This window comes from Colias philodice, chromosome 13 (assembly GCF_061535455.1).
Source record: "Colias philodice isolate Cphi_HAF_F1 chromosome 13, ilColPhil1 Martin Lab GWU primary, whole genome shotgun sequence".
In the NCBI taxonomy this organism is placed as follows: domain Eukaryota; kingdom Metazoa; phylum Arthropoda; class Insecta; order Lepidoptera; family Pieridae; genus Colias; species Colias philodice.
In genome coordinates this window covers 11,050,472-11,068,374 of record NC_143098.1, presented here as the reverse complement: position 1 = coordinate 11,068,374, position 17,903 = coordinate 11,050,472, and the positions used below count along the sequence as shown (strand labels likewise).

Genomic DNA, 17,903 nt, shown 5'->3' with positions numbered 1-17,903 from the left:
AGGTTTTATTTATTTTGCATTATGTAGATAGAACAAAATGATATGTATTTTGAACTCAATTGTACGTTATAAAATATGAATAATAATATTATAATAGATAGCCTATAGAGGTCAGCTGTTGACCAGCGCGTTATCGCATAACGCAAGCTACACCTCAATACACTACACTGTACAAATTCAACGGGAATACCGGATACCAACACCGGTCTGCATAAAAATATATCCGTCTCTTTCTTGAATAGCATTTTTCTTAACTTCACTGATGATAACTGAGATTTTGTCCTTGTCCCGCGCGTTCTGTAGTTATAGATGTTTGTAACCAGTAAACTATTCGCTTTTCTGTTTTGCCCAGTTGTAGTCGCACGGAATTAGATGCGGTTATATTGTGTACGGTAAATAAAAGTGCCGTGAAGTTTTATGACTTAGGATACAGATATTAGGTATATTGTGGTGCAAAAATAATGAAACGATGGGTCCGTCCGGGCCGTTAGTTCTGTGCCGGTTGTGGTGCGATGCATTCGTTAGATTCCGATAGACTTGGAAAGTTAAATAGTTTTCGATGTATCGTTGTGTGCTTTTTGTGCAATCGTAACTCCTAACATGAGGAATATAAGATTTTGTGTCGACGTAAGTAAAATATATTGTTTTAATTGCATGTTTAAAATACAATTTGCGCACTGAATAAAGTTTTTTATTATTATATTATCAAAAGGCTTATATTTTTTAACAAAAATTTTATAGGAATAAAAAAGGGGCTGTAAACCTTTTATATTTTTTATTTCTTGAATTTTCCAATATAAAAACTGCATATTATGTGCAATATAAATAAATAAATATTTTCCTTATAAGTAGCGTCATTTAACTTCCCAGAAAGCTTTGTCATGCAAACAATTTATAAACCTGTACGTTATTAGAGTTATCGAAAGTGGGAGAGAATCGTCGAAAGTTATCATTATACAATGAACTGGCGAGAGCCCAGCATCTGTTGTCTATATTTATTTTCTCGTGACATTTGTTATTTATTGGATAACAACGGAGTCACGAATACGGAGCGATACTTTCAAAATGCACATCTTTTAACCTACTTACAACGATAAACAAGATAATCTCATTTAAATTTGAATTGACACATTCGTGCCTTTAAATAAATACTATATCAGTCTGCATTGTAATGACGTCTGAACTGCTGAACAGATTTTGATGAATTTGCACACATTTTAAAGGTATACCCATAGGAGATGAATTTTATTTTTATAGGTTTACTAACATTTTCGATATTTCGAAAAGCTAATAGGTATCTACATATTTTAAAAATATACTCCACTACTTGGAATATCTCAGAATCCACATTCTTATCTAATCATAAAGTAACTAAAATCTCAACTAAGCGAGTAGGTTAGACACGCTCAGACTGTGGTAAAATAATATGTTGGTAATTAATATATAAAAATCTGACTCATGCATTTTTACACGTGTGGTTAAAACAAACATACAACATTCGAGTTAGATGGGAATGAATTTATATACCTACTAAAAGTATTTCGAGATTGGATCAGTCTTACATGTCAAAATGATAATATAAAAGAATGTTTTTTGTGTTAACAACGATTGTAATAATATTTCAGTAGAGAATTTACCTATTGCCATATTTCGTGGCAATCATAAATTTTAAATTACTTTATACTCATTAATTTCTCATAACACAAAAAGCGAGCAAGTGGCTGATTCTTGAGAAAGGGGACCATAAAACACGCCGGTAACAATAGTCTTTGTTCCTTTATGTCTTCTTTCTTTTAAGTGAATTAAAAAAGAGATGGAACTACTACTAATTCTTTTTATTTAAGAAACACACAACATACACATTACATTATATATAAGAACAAGCTTTCCGCCCGCGGCTTCGCCCGCTTTGTCTAAAACCTAATAAATTATATACTAAAACCTTCATCTTGAATCTCTCTATCTATTAAAAAAACCGCATCAAAATCCGTTGAGTAGTTTTAAAGATATAAGCATACAAAGGGACATAGGGAAATAGAGACAGAGAAAGCGACTTTGTTTTATACTATTACTAGCGACCCGCCCCGGCTTCGCACGGGTGCAATGCTGATACTAAATACACTACAGAAAAACTGTGAACGTTGTACCTATATAAAAACATAGCGGCCCGCTCCGGCTTCGCAAGGGTATAAAATAGATAGCCGGGCGGCCGGCCGGTACCGCTGCAAACGCTACGTCCCGCAATTTTTAAATCTGTAATATCTTCGAAAATATTCACTTAAATCATACGGTGTAAAGGGCCATATAGATCTATATTAAATTAACAATGTATTCAAGGTATTTAATTGGTTAAGGATTAATGCTGTATTGGTTAAAATCGCATCGAAAATTAGCCATTATTTGTCGTAAAAAGTAAATGACAAAAAAAAGTTATTGTGGGTTATCCATAAGAGATAGACATATACCATCGCGGACTTTTCTGTAGACCTTATCAATGTGTATAATACTTAGTACATTATTTTGATAAAACTCGTAGGGTTCAGCCTGCGTTTGCAATGTAAGCGGAAAAAATGTAATTTTTTACTACATCACATTAGAAACCTCAAAAATAACAGTACTTCTCCACTATTTAATGGATGTTATTATACATATAAACCTTCCTCTTGAATCACTCTATCTATTAAAAAAACCGCATCAAAATCCGTTGCGTAGTTTCAAAGATTTAAGCGTACAAAGGGACATAGGGACATAGGGACATAGGGACAGGGAAAGTGACTTTGTTTTATACTATGTAGTGATACATTATCTAATTAATTGTATCTAATGTATTTATCAATTATACTAGGTGTAAACAACATTCGCATTAATAACACTTATACAATTAAACATAAACGAAAGAAAAACTGGTTTTTACACTGATTTTAAATAATTACGAGTTTAAATTATGTACTTCGTCGAAATAATTATTAATGTACCTAACCTAGGTATAAATTACTGTATAAATACCTACAATTGTTTACGAATCCAAAATAATGGAGGTTCTAATTGTAATTGAATATAACGATCATCGACTGTTTAGTAATGATGATAATTCAATTTTATCGATATCGATAATTTATTACGCAAACACTACAATTTATTTTTGTAAAATCTGTGAACTCGCAATTTTGGCGGGAATATTAAGAATTTATAAGGAAAGAAATAAGAAAACGCGCCAAAGGTTATCGATAATGGCGGATTTAACAAAATAAAAGATGGTAATATTTGACTAAATGCGAAAATTTGTAAATTGTAATATAGGTACAATACTAATAGAAACAACTCAATATAATTTTATCAGACATATTCTTTTCGATAATAATTATAAACAGAGATGCATAAAGTCTAAAGGCATATATACCTATTTAATAAAAATTCAAAATTATTTCAACAATCTAATATGTATAATTATGCATTCTCTAATCAACAAAACAAAGAGGGATTAAATATTTTCAGCCTTGTTTTTTCATGACTGTAACAAGTAAATTACCTAACATCACGTTTTTCATAATAAGCAAACCAAGATTGTTTACATTAGCAAGCGATAAGTTCGACAAATAAAGAAAATAAATGACAAGACAAAGGATACAGAAATAATTTTAATTATAATATTTAACTGTATAAGGTACCTACCTAATAAAATTACACTTAAATTAAATTTTATTGATTATAGGTATATCTATTGTAATATCTCGCTCAAAAGAAAAGAAATACATAATATTAGGTATCGCATTTTCATCTTTTTTTAAGTCGGTTTATCGCAAAGGAACAACGAAGACAAATGACGAAGTTCGGTGATTACGACTTCCTGTTAACAATGTCCACTTCCGTCCTACCACTTTAGACCTAGTCTCTAGACTCTCAATGTGATGATACTCTCAACACATAGGCACTAATATAAAGCTGTTCAGAGTTTGTTTGTTTGAACATGCGAATATCGGAAACTATTGGTTGCGTGGTAATTATTTAGTAATTTGTGCAATTAGGTCGATTTCAAAAAGTCTTTCCGTTGGATATGTAGTCCCGAAGAAATAAATGATTTCTTTCTTTCTTTCTTTCGATGGCTATAGCATATAGATGTACCACGGGCAAAGTCGGGGCAGACCGTTACTACATGATGTACAATGTCCATGTTGTCGTTTCATCTTATATCCTAGGACCCAGTTTAAAAAATAAAAAAAAAAAAAAAGGATCCAGTTTAGGTTCTTTTATTATCTGTAGGCACTCTAAATGATTGTTCTCTAAACCTAGATGTAACAAACTAGCACGTCTTTGTCTCGATAAGTTTTATAGGGGTAGCCCTAATCTACTGTTAATCAGCCCCCCTAGACAAGTGGCTTTCTATTAGCGTAAAGTTCAATAGAATAGATTATGAATGTATGAGATTGACGTTTGATTACGACGACGACGACGATTGATTACGTCAATCTCATACATTCATAATCTATTCTATTGAACTTTACGCTAATAGAAAGCCACTTGTCTAGGGGGGCTGATAAGAATGACTAATTGCTGCCAACTAGGTATTTCTTTTTACTAATACCGGTAACTATTTGGTAATCTGTGCTCATAGTATTATCTAAAGCTTATTTTTATAATTACAAAGCTCGTATGCATGTTTTATGCATTTACATATAAAAAATTAGGACCTATAAACTATAATTTTTCTAAAATCTATTATTATTAAATCCATCATCCATATTTTAACATAAATACGTTCTACAAATCGTTCAAAGTATATAAAAACCATTAAATATCAATTATGAAATCACGAGAGACAATTAGAGCGCCACAAACATGCGCAGGGGCAGGCCGGTCAACTACAATGAGATAATTCGATTGAGTTTAACAGAGTGTAGGGTTGACAACAGCTATATATATTATTTATGCGATCTTATATTTGTTATGTTCAGGCATAACATTTTTGAAGTGAAACTTCTTTAGGCGCGTTGAGAGTGAAGTTTCATTTTTCAGGTTGCATCATGGCAAAACCGTCACGTCATGGAGTGAGGTGACGATTTTGGTATCTATGAATGTTGACGAAGAAGTTTCACTTTTCTTTTATCATTTTTATTCTTAATCAATTAGAATGAGAGAATTATGAAGAGCCAATAAAGAATAGCCTATCTAATTATAAAAACTACACTGTACAAAATCTTTTAAAATTTCAGTCTAATTTAGTCATCCTCCCATGCACTATATCACAGTCTATATTATGTGTATGAATGTGTGTGAAATTTTGTTCAGAGATATTATATTATCTTGTAAATAAGCATCTGCTCATACTCTACATTTCATCCCAATTCAAAGCAAAGTTACGGTCTGCTCCTATATTTTTAACTGTTACTGGCTAATCCTCGAGTAAACAATTCATCGGTATTATATATATAAGCTATTCAGGGATTAAATAAAAGTAATCAAATAAAAATATATAAAATTCATTGCATATTAGAGATAACAATACACTCTAATCCACTGAAAGAATTTTTATGACATCATAATAAAACATGTGATATTTATAGATCAGCAGGAAGTTGCTGACTAATGAGTTAATTCATATCTAAGGATTATCTATTTTTTATCTGTATTCACATAAAATGTCAATGAAATTAGGAGAGACATGGGAGAGACGAACTAAATATGTTTCCTGTCCAATAAAATATTAATATGACCAAAACTAGCCAAATGTTTTAAACATATGTAGGTACTTATTTAAATGCACATTAAATAAAATGACACTAATCCTCTTAACAAGGTGGTAATTAGTTATAGTAGGTACCTACAAGTGTACCTAAACTGATTTTTAAAATAAAATTAAATGACTTCAATAAGTAAAAAATTAAGTGAAGTGTAAGTTAACTTTAATTATCTAAAGTCGCATTAAAATGTTTTATTTATTTTAGTACTGAGACTGCGACTAGACTTATTTTGTGTATTAAATACAGTTATCAGAATAAGAATAAATAAAAAAAAAACAAATACGTCAGTAACTAACAAAATAATCATTATAACATTATTAGCCCATCGAAACAGATGAATGTGTGAATATTTTAAAATCGTTAGTTAATATTCCGACTAGGCATACAATTAAATAGTTTAAATATTCATAATATATTATAGGAAATCAATAATTAAATGCAATGAACGTGCTTAAAATAGACAGTCTATTTATATCACAAGAACAATGTATCAAGTGGCGAAGTATGACTTCATTCTGCGTCCTTTGTTGTTAAAACATAAATTAAAATAAAAATGTACTAGTGTACACACGTAAGAAGTGAAACTTCTTCATGACCTTATTTTTTTCAAAAAATAATTTACTATATTATGCAGCTTTACAGAAATACGTCGAATCACGCGTGGTAGGATAAGAAAAAGATGGCGCGTAACGGAAAAATGTCACGCGTAACGAAAAAATGTTACACTAAATTTTTTTCCAACCCCGATAAAGAAGTTTCACTTCAAAAAAAACACTCGAATGCATCCTATTACAATTTAATACCTATTTTAAGTAAAAATAATATGTACATCACCCTTTTAAGTACATCACACGTAAATGTAAAATAAATTTTATGCCGATGATTTCGATTTTTTCATCATGTTGTTATTATCCAATATTCGACTGATAAGTTGGGGTCAAATAATTATGGAAAGTTTGGAGACATTCTGGGAATTAAAATATTTAAATGGTAAAATTTGATGGAAGGAATTTTTTCGATGTAGTCGACGAACATTGTGAATTTTTTTTTTATGTCTTGTAAGTTGTAGTTTTTTTAATCGTTTGTATGTCTGTATATTACAGTTGTTAACTCTTGTACAGTTCGATTATATTCCATTTATACTCAAGGAATACTTCAAAATTGATACAAACTAGATATATGTTTAATAACTATTAATATCTTTGACTACGATTGCATAGAACATCTGTTTAGCAGTTGGGTTATTTCAGAATAAATTTATTGCATTTATAGATCACAATTATACGTGGGTTTATTAAGGTTTAATAAGGTTGTGGTATATAGGTAGGTTAAATAAATTGAAATGTTTGTTGTTTATAATGTTATGGACTTTAGGGTTGACGTTGTTTATAATTTATACTTACACTAGCTGTGTCCCGCGGTTTCACCCACATTGCTCCGCTCCTGTTGGTCTTAGCGTGATAAATGGACTATCTAACACCGAAACAATTTTTTAAATCGGACCAGTAGTTCCTGAGATTAGCGCGTTCAAACAAACAAACTCTTCAGCTTTATAATATTGGTATATAGATATTTACATTGTAGAGCACAGATATTTTTATTTTTAAACCATATAACGCTTAGCGTTGCGAAACTTGCAAAAACACCTACTAAAAATTAATAGATTATTTTTTGTGTCTGTTGATGTCTTGGACACATTTTTATGAATACTATTGATAAAAAATACATCATTGATTGTTGTTAGTAATAAATAATAAACAGACGTCCTTTTCCTATACAAAGAAAAATACAGTTGAATAATAACCTTAAAATTTTGGCGCCCTATGTCATCTGGCACTTAGTTCAAATCTTATCTCGCTCTACATTTTAAAACACATTATGTATTCGTAATGGTGCTAGAATTTTAACGTTCAAAGTAATTTAATTAATTAATTTTTAATCTTATGCTTAAAATGCTTAGTTAAAATGTATCTTAGTCGAATGATTATTAACTCAATTTCGTGGCTCTATCTAATTTTCTTTCGTTAAAAATTACTCATCTTCTATTCAAACTCAAATCCAATAGTCCAGCATCAAAAACTCGTGTTGTTAAAAACAAAATATTGTAAAGTGACAAATAAAAAAAAATCGATTTACTGACGATAGTTGAACGTGACAACGTCCGATTGTGCTTTTTTGTCGCTCGTTCCGCGCTCTCGCTTGCACTTCAAGCCTTACATGGAACGCCTCAGAGCGAGTAACGCCGCATGTCATGTCGTGCGTGCAGCCGGCGCCATCGAATTATAGGACGTTGTCACGTCATCATTTTCGTACCAGGCAAATGTAGTTCCAGACTTTAACTACTGCAAAGTACTTAGGTAATATTTAAATATTGATCATTGGTGCAGTCACTGGATTTCCACTAACGAATACTTAAAACATGGAATAAAAATGCATTCTTGTGTAACACTATACTATGTACGAATAATGTCGCAGGTATATTGCCAAAGCTGTCATATTGCAATTTTACTAGTAAAATAGGATAATTAAAGTCTAGATCGTCAAACGAGTTCGTTTTACAATTGAAAAAATTTAGTTTTCCCGTGAGATTACAATATATCACGGCCCCACACTAAAAACAATACTGCTTTAAAAGAGATAAAGTTCAATCTCATTATAAATTATTATAATATCACTACTCACTAGTTGTGCCCCGTGGCTTGACCCTCATTGCTGCGCTCCTATTGGTATTAAGCGTGATGATATTAAGCCTAAAACCTTCCTCAATAAATGGGTGTTAGATAGAACACTGGAATAATATTTCAAATCGGAGCAGTAGTTCCTGCGCGTTCAAACAAACATACTCTTCAGCATATAACATTAAGTAAGTACCTACAGATAGTAAAATTGTTATATGACAGTTTTGACAATATACCTGCGACATATATACAGCTACATCTATATATAACTATATCCACGTGTACAGTACTGTTGCGTTTATACTTTATGCTAATTGCATGCGCACGCGCATTCCAACAGTTATACACCGTGTCGTGAGATTTTGTATATAAATGTTGATTTTTGAACTTATATGGCTTTATTATTTGTGACAATAATAGATTATGAGATATTAATTGATGTGTTTAATATGATATTTGACTTTGTTTGTTACCTAATATTATATCGCTTGTAGAGTACATACATAAATTATAGGTTCGATTGTAAAAATAAATGATGAGTTTTATGAAAATATTTATGAGTTAATCGCATTTTCAGTATGTTTTGTAATCGTAGAAGCCATTTCACATCTACTTCTATGATTAACTTTCTAAGATCAATCTTTTGTGTAACTAAAGGAGTTTCCTAAGATATTACTACATATTAGGTATTGAATTCACAGCGTTTTGATTGAATAGCTCGTACATAATAAATATGTATGTATGTAATAAATATAATAATAAATAATTCCTTAAATTATGTACATACTCTATTGAAAAAAACACAATATTCAGTATTTACCTGTAAACAATTTGCAATTGTTAACTGATATCGCTTTGTAGCATAGATACTATTGGTGTCAGCTGTGTATGTATTTCAGAGTTTATTAACATTTTGTGTATTATACCTAGAGTTACAAGTTTTCTAGCCTATGTCAATTTAGATAATAATATCTATTAATCATATTTATATAATTAAGGCTTCGGTTAAATTTTAATTAAAAATCTAAATCGTTCCCACTAAAATATGTCTTGACAGAATACCAGCGCTGTAGTCGCAGCTTGCTGCGATTATGGCAGAAAGCTGAGTCAAGACCCTTTTCTGGATATGCAGTGCACACACAGTACCAGATTCTCAACAAACATGGCGTCTAATTTATGTCTAATTTTATTATGTATCGTACTTTCTTTTTTCTTCTATTTTGTGTTTTCTTCTTGTGTGTGTGTACCTTTATCTAGAAATAAATGTCTTTTCTTTCTTTCTTTCTTTCTAAAAAGTAGAAACTTGTATGTGAATCAGACTATTGGCACAGATTAGAGAATAGTTACTTCGTCTATTGGTATGTTTTCATGTTTACATTCTATTCAAAGGAAGTAGGTATTTCTTAAAAAAATAAAGACCACAGGACGTACCACTTTTCATATTTTTTTATTGAAGAAGTCTTAGTTTACCTAAATTTATACATTTTTATAATTCAAGTGAAAACTTTTAATTAACTATGCTTATAAATAAAACAATCTTATTCAGTGTATGTCGTTTTAAATTGATAAATTATTATAACAACAAGACGACCAATTTGGAAAAATTATCTGAAATTTGAAAAAATGGTTTTATTCATACGTAAGTACCTACTAACTACTTGCACTTGCATTTAACCAACGCTCTAAAGTATAAATACATATTACACATCTTTACATAGTTAACTCTTTCAACAAAATAGCCAATGTTCAATCCCACTAGGCCCTTTCCTACTAAGGTGTGTCGTAGGCGACACTAAAAATAGATTTAAAAGTGTTTTAGAACCGGTTGCGCACCTCTGGCTGCAATGTTTGTTTCATTGAGGACGTTGGCCGATGCAAAAATTATATACCTACCTACTTGTTTTTAGAGCTAGTTCTATTGCTATTAATAATTATATTTAATTGTGTATTTAATACTTATGGAGACTTACAGCCCCGTTCAAATCTTTGGAATATATCTTTTTAACTTATCCATCAGTTAATGACGAATAATGAAAATAATATGCGTAAAATTGTATTTTCGATTTTTCGAGAATATCTATGACATTAATTTAAAGCAAGAAGTAAAATTAAATCTTTATGTTTATTTCCTCAAGAGTTAAAAGTTTTCGTAGTACAGATAATATACTAGCAACTAGAAGCGCAACTTGCAATCAATTATTAACCAGTATTTATTTGACTAGAATTTAGGGAATATTTAGTAAAAGAAATCATCGTGAGAACCTGCATAATATTGAAGAACTACAAAAGTTCGACGACATGAGAACCCGCATAATAGACATACCTTTATATTTATAAATTAAATGCAATGACCCTAAAAACGCTACGAAACGAGATCCTTTTGTTATCAATAATTCAAACTCAAAACGTGTTGTTTTGAGTTTTCGAGAAGAAGAACGAAATTTTATACCACCTGTTCCGAAAACAGTGTTTTATTTTTTATAAACACAAGACAAATTAATTAAAATATTCGTTCTCACGTGCAAAAATAAATGAATTCTTAAATTATTTTTATTGAGAACAGTAGCAAAACAAGATGTTACTAAAAAAACATGTAAAGCGGGCGACATCTCGACGTCCATTATGGTCGCATTTTTGCATTCCGTGAATTAAACTAATTCTTCTCCATAGATACTGCTTTCCGAATCGGTAGTAAATAAAAAAAATGTAATGACTATTCAAAAGTGCTTCTAGAATAAGTCTAATTGCATAAATAAATGTATCAGTTTGAGTTTTTACATAGAACAAACGTCTCAAAGAAAAAAGAAAATTTACGAATTCAATTGCTTTTATTGGTGACATTTTGTCCAACACAACAAGGGTAAATTGGCGTCATGCTGCTTGATTTATGGCCCAGTTATGGGCCCAAAGTAATCGTAAATGTCCTACCCATATTTACAATGCTAGGATAGATATTATAGGCAATATTTTTATGCTTGCTCTATAAATACTTATAGACAGACAGAGGTGGCTCAGGGATAGCAAATAGTTACGCAAAATTGGACAGTTTTTGAAGTGAAACTTCTTTATCGGGGTTGGAAAAAAATTTAGTGTAACATTTTTTCGTTACGCGTGACATTTTTCCGTTACGCGCCATCTTTTTCTTATCCCTACCACGCGTGATTTCGAGAAGAAGTATTTCTGTAAAGTTGCATATAGTAAATTATTTTTTGAAAAATAAGGTCATAAAGAAGTTTCACTTCTTACGTGTATACACTAGTACACGCACACATATTTTTTTTATTATTTTCGATAAATTGTTCATATCAACACTACTCGACTGAGAAAATCATCTGTGATGATGATGACTAGATAGGATTTCACAAAGTCTAAACTGGCGATCACATATTATTATTTTGTTGTATTCTTAGTGCGGGTGGATGGATGCTAGCGATATATTATCAAGATAATTCCACGAAAAAACTACTGATCCGATACGTATGAAATTTGCTAGAGATTATGTCTGCATTAACATATTATTGACTTATTCAAGTAAAAAAATAGAACATATTTAATATATACACGATAACACGAAGAACATGATTTTGAGTATCTCCGTCGTTTAGGGAACGTTCGTAATAAATTGCAACTGCCCATAAATTTGATTAATTAATATCATTCGTGACCACATCAAATGAATCAAGTCGCTAAATCTGTCTTACAAGCGTAATATTATATAGGTAAATAAGTTAAAAATAGTCCAACCTTCGCTGACTGCTCTTATCAGTATTTAACTGTTATGTATTCATCTCATATAGTGTTGGATAATTTATATAACATATGTATGTAGAATATTGTTTTAGGATTTACTGTATTTTGTGCGGTTTTCCTTATTCCTTATTAGTTTGGGGACGAAGTGGTTAAATTTTGTGGTAGAGTTTTGGTTCTACCGTTAGTTAAATAAATAAATTGTAAGTAGGTAAATAAACTCATTGCACAAGCCATTTTAGTAAAAAAGTTTTCATCTTGTATTTAGTAAAAGTTACTTACACATAAATTATTATCTACCTTTAAAAGCTGGCTCTATATTTTTTGAAAGATGCCGCATTTACATTTTCGGCATAAATGCACTTTATAAAATCTTATTTTAGGTACTTTTCGAGTAGCAAAATTTAAGTGTTGCATTATCACATTATATAAAACAAAGTCGCTTTCTCTATCCCTATATCCCTTTGTATGCTTAAATCTTTAAAACTACGCAACGGATTTTGATGCGGTTTTTTTAATTGATAGAGAGATTCTGGACAAAGGTTTTAGTATGTTTATTGGGTTTTAGACAAAGCGAGCGAAGACGCAGGTGGAAAGCTAGTATATTACCTATATTTTAAAACAAGAGATACCGAAATCCCGCCTCGTGAATTTTTACGCTAAAAATAATTAATTAAATTATAACATTGTGAATTTATGGAATTTTAAATAGAAATATTTAGAATTTAATTTATTGAAGTAAAACTTCTTTAGGCGCGACTAGGGAGTAACTCAGATTTATTTTCTGACGGAAGTAACGCTTACAGTGCCACAAACTTATCTGACCCGGTGGCAAAAACTGGAACTACGTGCCGCCATTTTGAAATGTCACATTTTCACAGACTTTTCATACGGAATATTTTGTTTATATAAAAGAAAGCGACATCAGTGACACTGTCACCGGGTCAGATAAGTTTGTGGCACTATACTATAGTCTGCGTAGTTTCCGCCATTTAAAAATAATAATTCTGATTGGTTGTAAGTATATGTCATATACTACACGCTTCTTGACTTATACGCCAGCTAGTGGCAAATATCATAATCAATTAGGATTATTTATTTTCAAATTTTCAAACGGATCAATTGTGAATAGCAAAGTGAATGAAAAATTCAACAGTTTTAAAAACATTATTTTAAATTGCAAAATTTTTTGAAAATCTCTAAATATACTTGTTTATTTATTACTTTTAAAATAAGTAAATTAAAAATAAAAATAAACATGTTGCGGATTATAATCAATCTATTTTAAATATTGCTGAAGACAAAGTAGTATCCATAGCAACAGATATGTATATAGGTTGTCATTCAGTTGAACAAGAAGCATATGTACGCCAACAATTTCATAAAATGTCAGTTATTGATACAGGAGGATCGCCTTATGAAATCATATTAGTTCTTAACAAATTTTACATTATTACAACCAATATTGATGTATCTGATGGCTTAGCCAACGGTTGTGTTGGAAAGTTAGTGTATATTGAACGTGATGACAGTGATAACATCATACGCTTATGGCTTGAGTTTCCTGGTAAGAAAGGAGAGAAAATTAGGAAAAAAGCTGCCCATCATATTCAAACTCTAAACATTAGTAGAACAGCAGTCCCAATTTTACGAAGATCGTCATCTGTACCAATGAATAGAAATAAGACAATATTTGCAAAGAGAAATCACTTTCCATTAGTATCTGCTTGTGCGCTTACAATACATAAGTCTCAAGGTGGTACTTTTGATCAAATCGTTTATGAATACAATAAAAGTCACAGTCAGCAGCTGTTATATGTAGCATTATCACGAGTAACTGATATAAATGGATTGTTCATTGTCTCAAACACCGATGACAACAAATTTTATCATGGAAGAAAGCGTCCAGGGGGAATAGTTGATTTACAGTGTGAATTTGAAAGACTTTCAAATTCTCGCCTAATAACACAACAGGAAGAATTATATAACCTTGTAAATGAGAGTAACATTACACTATTTTCCTTCAACTGCCAAAGTTTACGTGCTCATGTTTCTGATCTGAATGATAAAGTATTAAAAAGGTCCACATTGCTGTTATTTTCCGAAACTTGGATGAAAAATGACGAACAAATTCTTATTGAAAATTTTTATTGCGTTACCCAATACAAACGACCCAACTCAACTGCTGGTGGAGTAGCTGTATATCATTCATCTACAGATACACTGAACAATGTAACACCAATTCAAAATATTTCACCAACTATATTATCACAAATTTCCGATGAGGTTTCACAAATTGGTGACATCGCCTTGGTTCGATGTGTTAATACGAATGACCAACCTGTGATTATCGTTGTTATTTATATTTCTACAAATACTAGCCTGACAATTAATATCATAAAATTTATTCATCAGCAATTACTTCACTTCACAATTGAAGGTTCTCGACTTTTAAATAGTAATTATCATGAATTACCGATGATTCTAACTGGAGATTTTAATGTTAATTTTCGCTCTCAGGAATCTCAGCCGTTAATTGATTTTTTAGAAGAAAAATTTGATTTATCTATGAATACTTCTCGACTTCATTCAACAACGCGTTTCGGTACAACGATAGATGCTGTATTTTCAAGAAAAGTAGCAAATTTAGAGAGTAAAATTTATGTTTCACATTATAGTTACCACAAACCTATAATTTCGTACGTAAGAAATTATGATGACATTCAATTACCTGTTTCGAATGAATAATATTAATATAACATTTAAATAATCTTTGTAAAGCACATGAATAATAAATATAATTAAATTATAATATAATATTTATTTATTTAAGTTAATATTTAATCATTTCAGTGATATATGTCGTCAACGCCAAAGAAGTTTTACTTCAATCGCGCGTAAAGGTTACACGCACACACTTTTTTTTACAATATATTATAGGTAGTATAAACTATAAATATTGGTATCATGGATACATCAATGTCACGAAGCTCTCTTGTGATAAGGGTGATAGCAAACATATTTTGACATGAACGCATGTTATTGCTTCAATATCGATGTTATGTTTATATTATCGAGTGTCCTTGTAACTTATTCGATATTATTGCAGTTATATTTATTTATATACTAGTAATTATATTGTTGATAGAAATAACTTATTTTCAACATATATAGGTATAGTATCTCACTATAAGAATAGAGCAAGCTTGAAGAAGAAGCTTTTTGAAGAGACACCTTCTTAAGGCGCGTTAAGAGTAAAATTTCAGGGTTGCGTCATAGCAATGCTGTCACGTCATGAAGTAAGGCACAACTTTGTTATCTATGAATCTTGATAAAGTAGTTTCACTTCTGACACGTGTGCTCGGCATACACACTCTCTTATTTCGTATATTAATTTCACATTATAATATTAAAATATAGTATATAATTATATACAGTGGTGGACGTTTAATTAGAAACAGGTAACACGATGAAGTAGTCATCAAGTTTATTTAACATTTGTGTATTAAAGTATTAGAGATTAAGCATTATTTCATATGTAATAGAACACCCGTTTATCTAGTTTTATAATAAATGGCTTAATTTTAATCAAACGTTAGCTTAAATTAATAAAATCAAACAACTTTAGGTGAAGTCTGATTTCCGCGTATTTTCAGTCTGGACAACAAATTAGAAACAGAATGTTTCGAGTGTTCTAAAGTCAAAACCTATTAAAATACCGTCAATATTTTTTTCATCTATAAATATTTGCACCGTTTTTTAAACATTCTATCTAAAAGTTTCTGAAAATTAATTTACTTTGCAGCAAAAATGGGTAAAAGTAAGATTCGTGACCCATCAACAAGAAAAATAATTTTAAGTTTACATTTTGACAAAAACTGGAGTTACAGGAAAATTGCAAATCATTTAGAGTGTTCGATAAAAAGATATTCAATGCTATAGTTTATTTCAAAGAGCATGGTACTTCTGATTAAGTGCCTAGAAAAGCTTGACCATGAAAAACTACTGCTCGCGAGGATAGGTAAATTATTCTTTTCGCAAAGATAGATCCATTTAAAGGTTCCAATTCTATTAGGAAATATGTTTTTGCAAACGTGTGAAAATCTCTTACAATCTGAGCCACGACGTTGTAAAGCCGTTGTTGTCTATAAAGATTATAACAATCTAAAAACAACCCCCTATTATAATGTTTCCTCCGCCATGCTTAACTGTTTTTAATTTATTATCTAAGGTATGGTTAACTGGACGACGCGCGTATCTTTTGCCATCAGAATTGATTAAATTAATTTGTTTCGTCCCAAAATAAAACTTTTTCACTGGCGGACTGTTCTCAAACAATATTTTTTAGTAAATGCAAATCGTCGTTCCCTGCCTAATAAGAAGCTGTACTTTCCTGGCGTCTCTCACAAACAATTTTGCCTCGACTTACCACCCGAAAACCGATCTCATCGACACATGGCGTGGTTCATCTTCGGAAAAAACTAATTTTATAATAGAATTTGAGCTTTTAAATGGATCCATTTTTGCCAAAAGAATCATTTGCCTATCCTCGCGAGCAGTGATTTTTCATGGTCCAGCTTTTCTAGACACTTGATCAGAACTACCATGCTTATTGAAATAGACTGTACATTGAATATCTTTTTATCGAACACTCTAAATGATTTGCAATTTTCCTGTAACTCCAGTTTTTGTCAAAATGTAAACTTAAAATTATTTTTCTTGTTGATGGGTCACGAATCTTACTTTTACCCATTTTTGCTGCAAAGTAAATTAATTTTCAGAAACTTTTAGATAGAATGTTTAAAAAACGGTGCAAATATTTATAGATGAAAAAAATATTGACGGCATTATAATAGGTTTTGACTTTAGAACACTCGAAACATGCTGTTTCTAATTTGTTGTCCAGACTGAAAATACGCGGAAATCAGACTTCACCTAAAGTTGTTTGATTTTATTAATTTAAGCTAACGTTTGATTAAAATTAAGCCATTTATTATAAAACTAGATAAACGGGTGTTCTATTACATATGAAATAATGCTTAATCTCTAATACTTTAATACACAAATGTTAAATAAACTTGATGACTACTTCATCGTGTTACCTGTTTCTAATTAAACGTCCACCACTGTATAATTCTTAAACAATGCATAATATGCTATTAGGTAATTAGTACCTAAGTGACTTTTCCTGTTAACAAATAAATAAACAACTACTACAAATTTAATTTAAAACCCGTTACAAAGAGGTGTTTTAATGTTGAAAAATGTCCATTCTCCATACCTGAGTTCTTGACATAAAAGGGAAGTAGCATATTAAATAATTGGCTGACGGCCGCCAAGACTCGTCTCGAATCTCGCGTCGTGACGAAAGTTTCTTATGTGACGAATGCTTCTGTTTATTCCTTATGATATATAAAAAAATAATATTTAAACTCAAATTATAACTAAAAAGTTTGTTTGCTTGATGTCTTGAACGCGCTAATTTCAGGAACTACTAGTCCGATATGAAAAATTCTTTCGGTTTTAGCCCATTTATCGAGGAAGGCTATATATATCATCACGCTCACAGATCACTGAAACTACTCTATGATCACGCTAAATAGAAACGGAGCACTGCAGGTAATACCGCGGGGCACATCTAGTGGAGTCTATAAATACGTGGTTGCTGAATATAAGTCCTGATAGAAACGGCTAACTAACTCAACAACGCACAGTTTACGACACTCTTAACAGCGTATAA

At 31.0% G+C, this 17,903-nt stretch overlaps 1 protein-coding gene across 1 annotated transcript in view; it reads left to right on the top strand.

The window, feature by feature from the left end:
• Window positions 1-320: 320 nt before the first annotated feature.
• Window positions 321-17,903, top strand: part of hfw (leucine-rich repeat domain-containing protein hfw) — a 32,545-nt gene continuing 14,962 nt past the window's right edge. Inside the window, exon 1 of the mRNA XM_089702845.1 lies at window positions 321-627. Coding sequence (XP_089558971.1) covers window positions 601-627 — 27 coding nt within the window. The 5' untranslated portion in view covers window positions 321-600. The remainder of the gene's footprint in view (window positions 628-17,903) is intronic.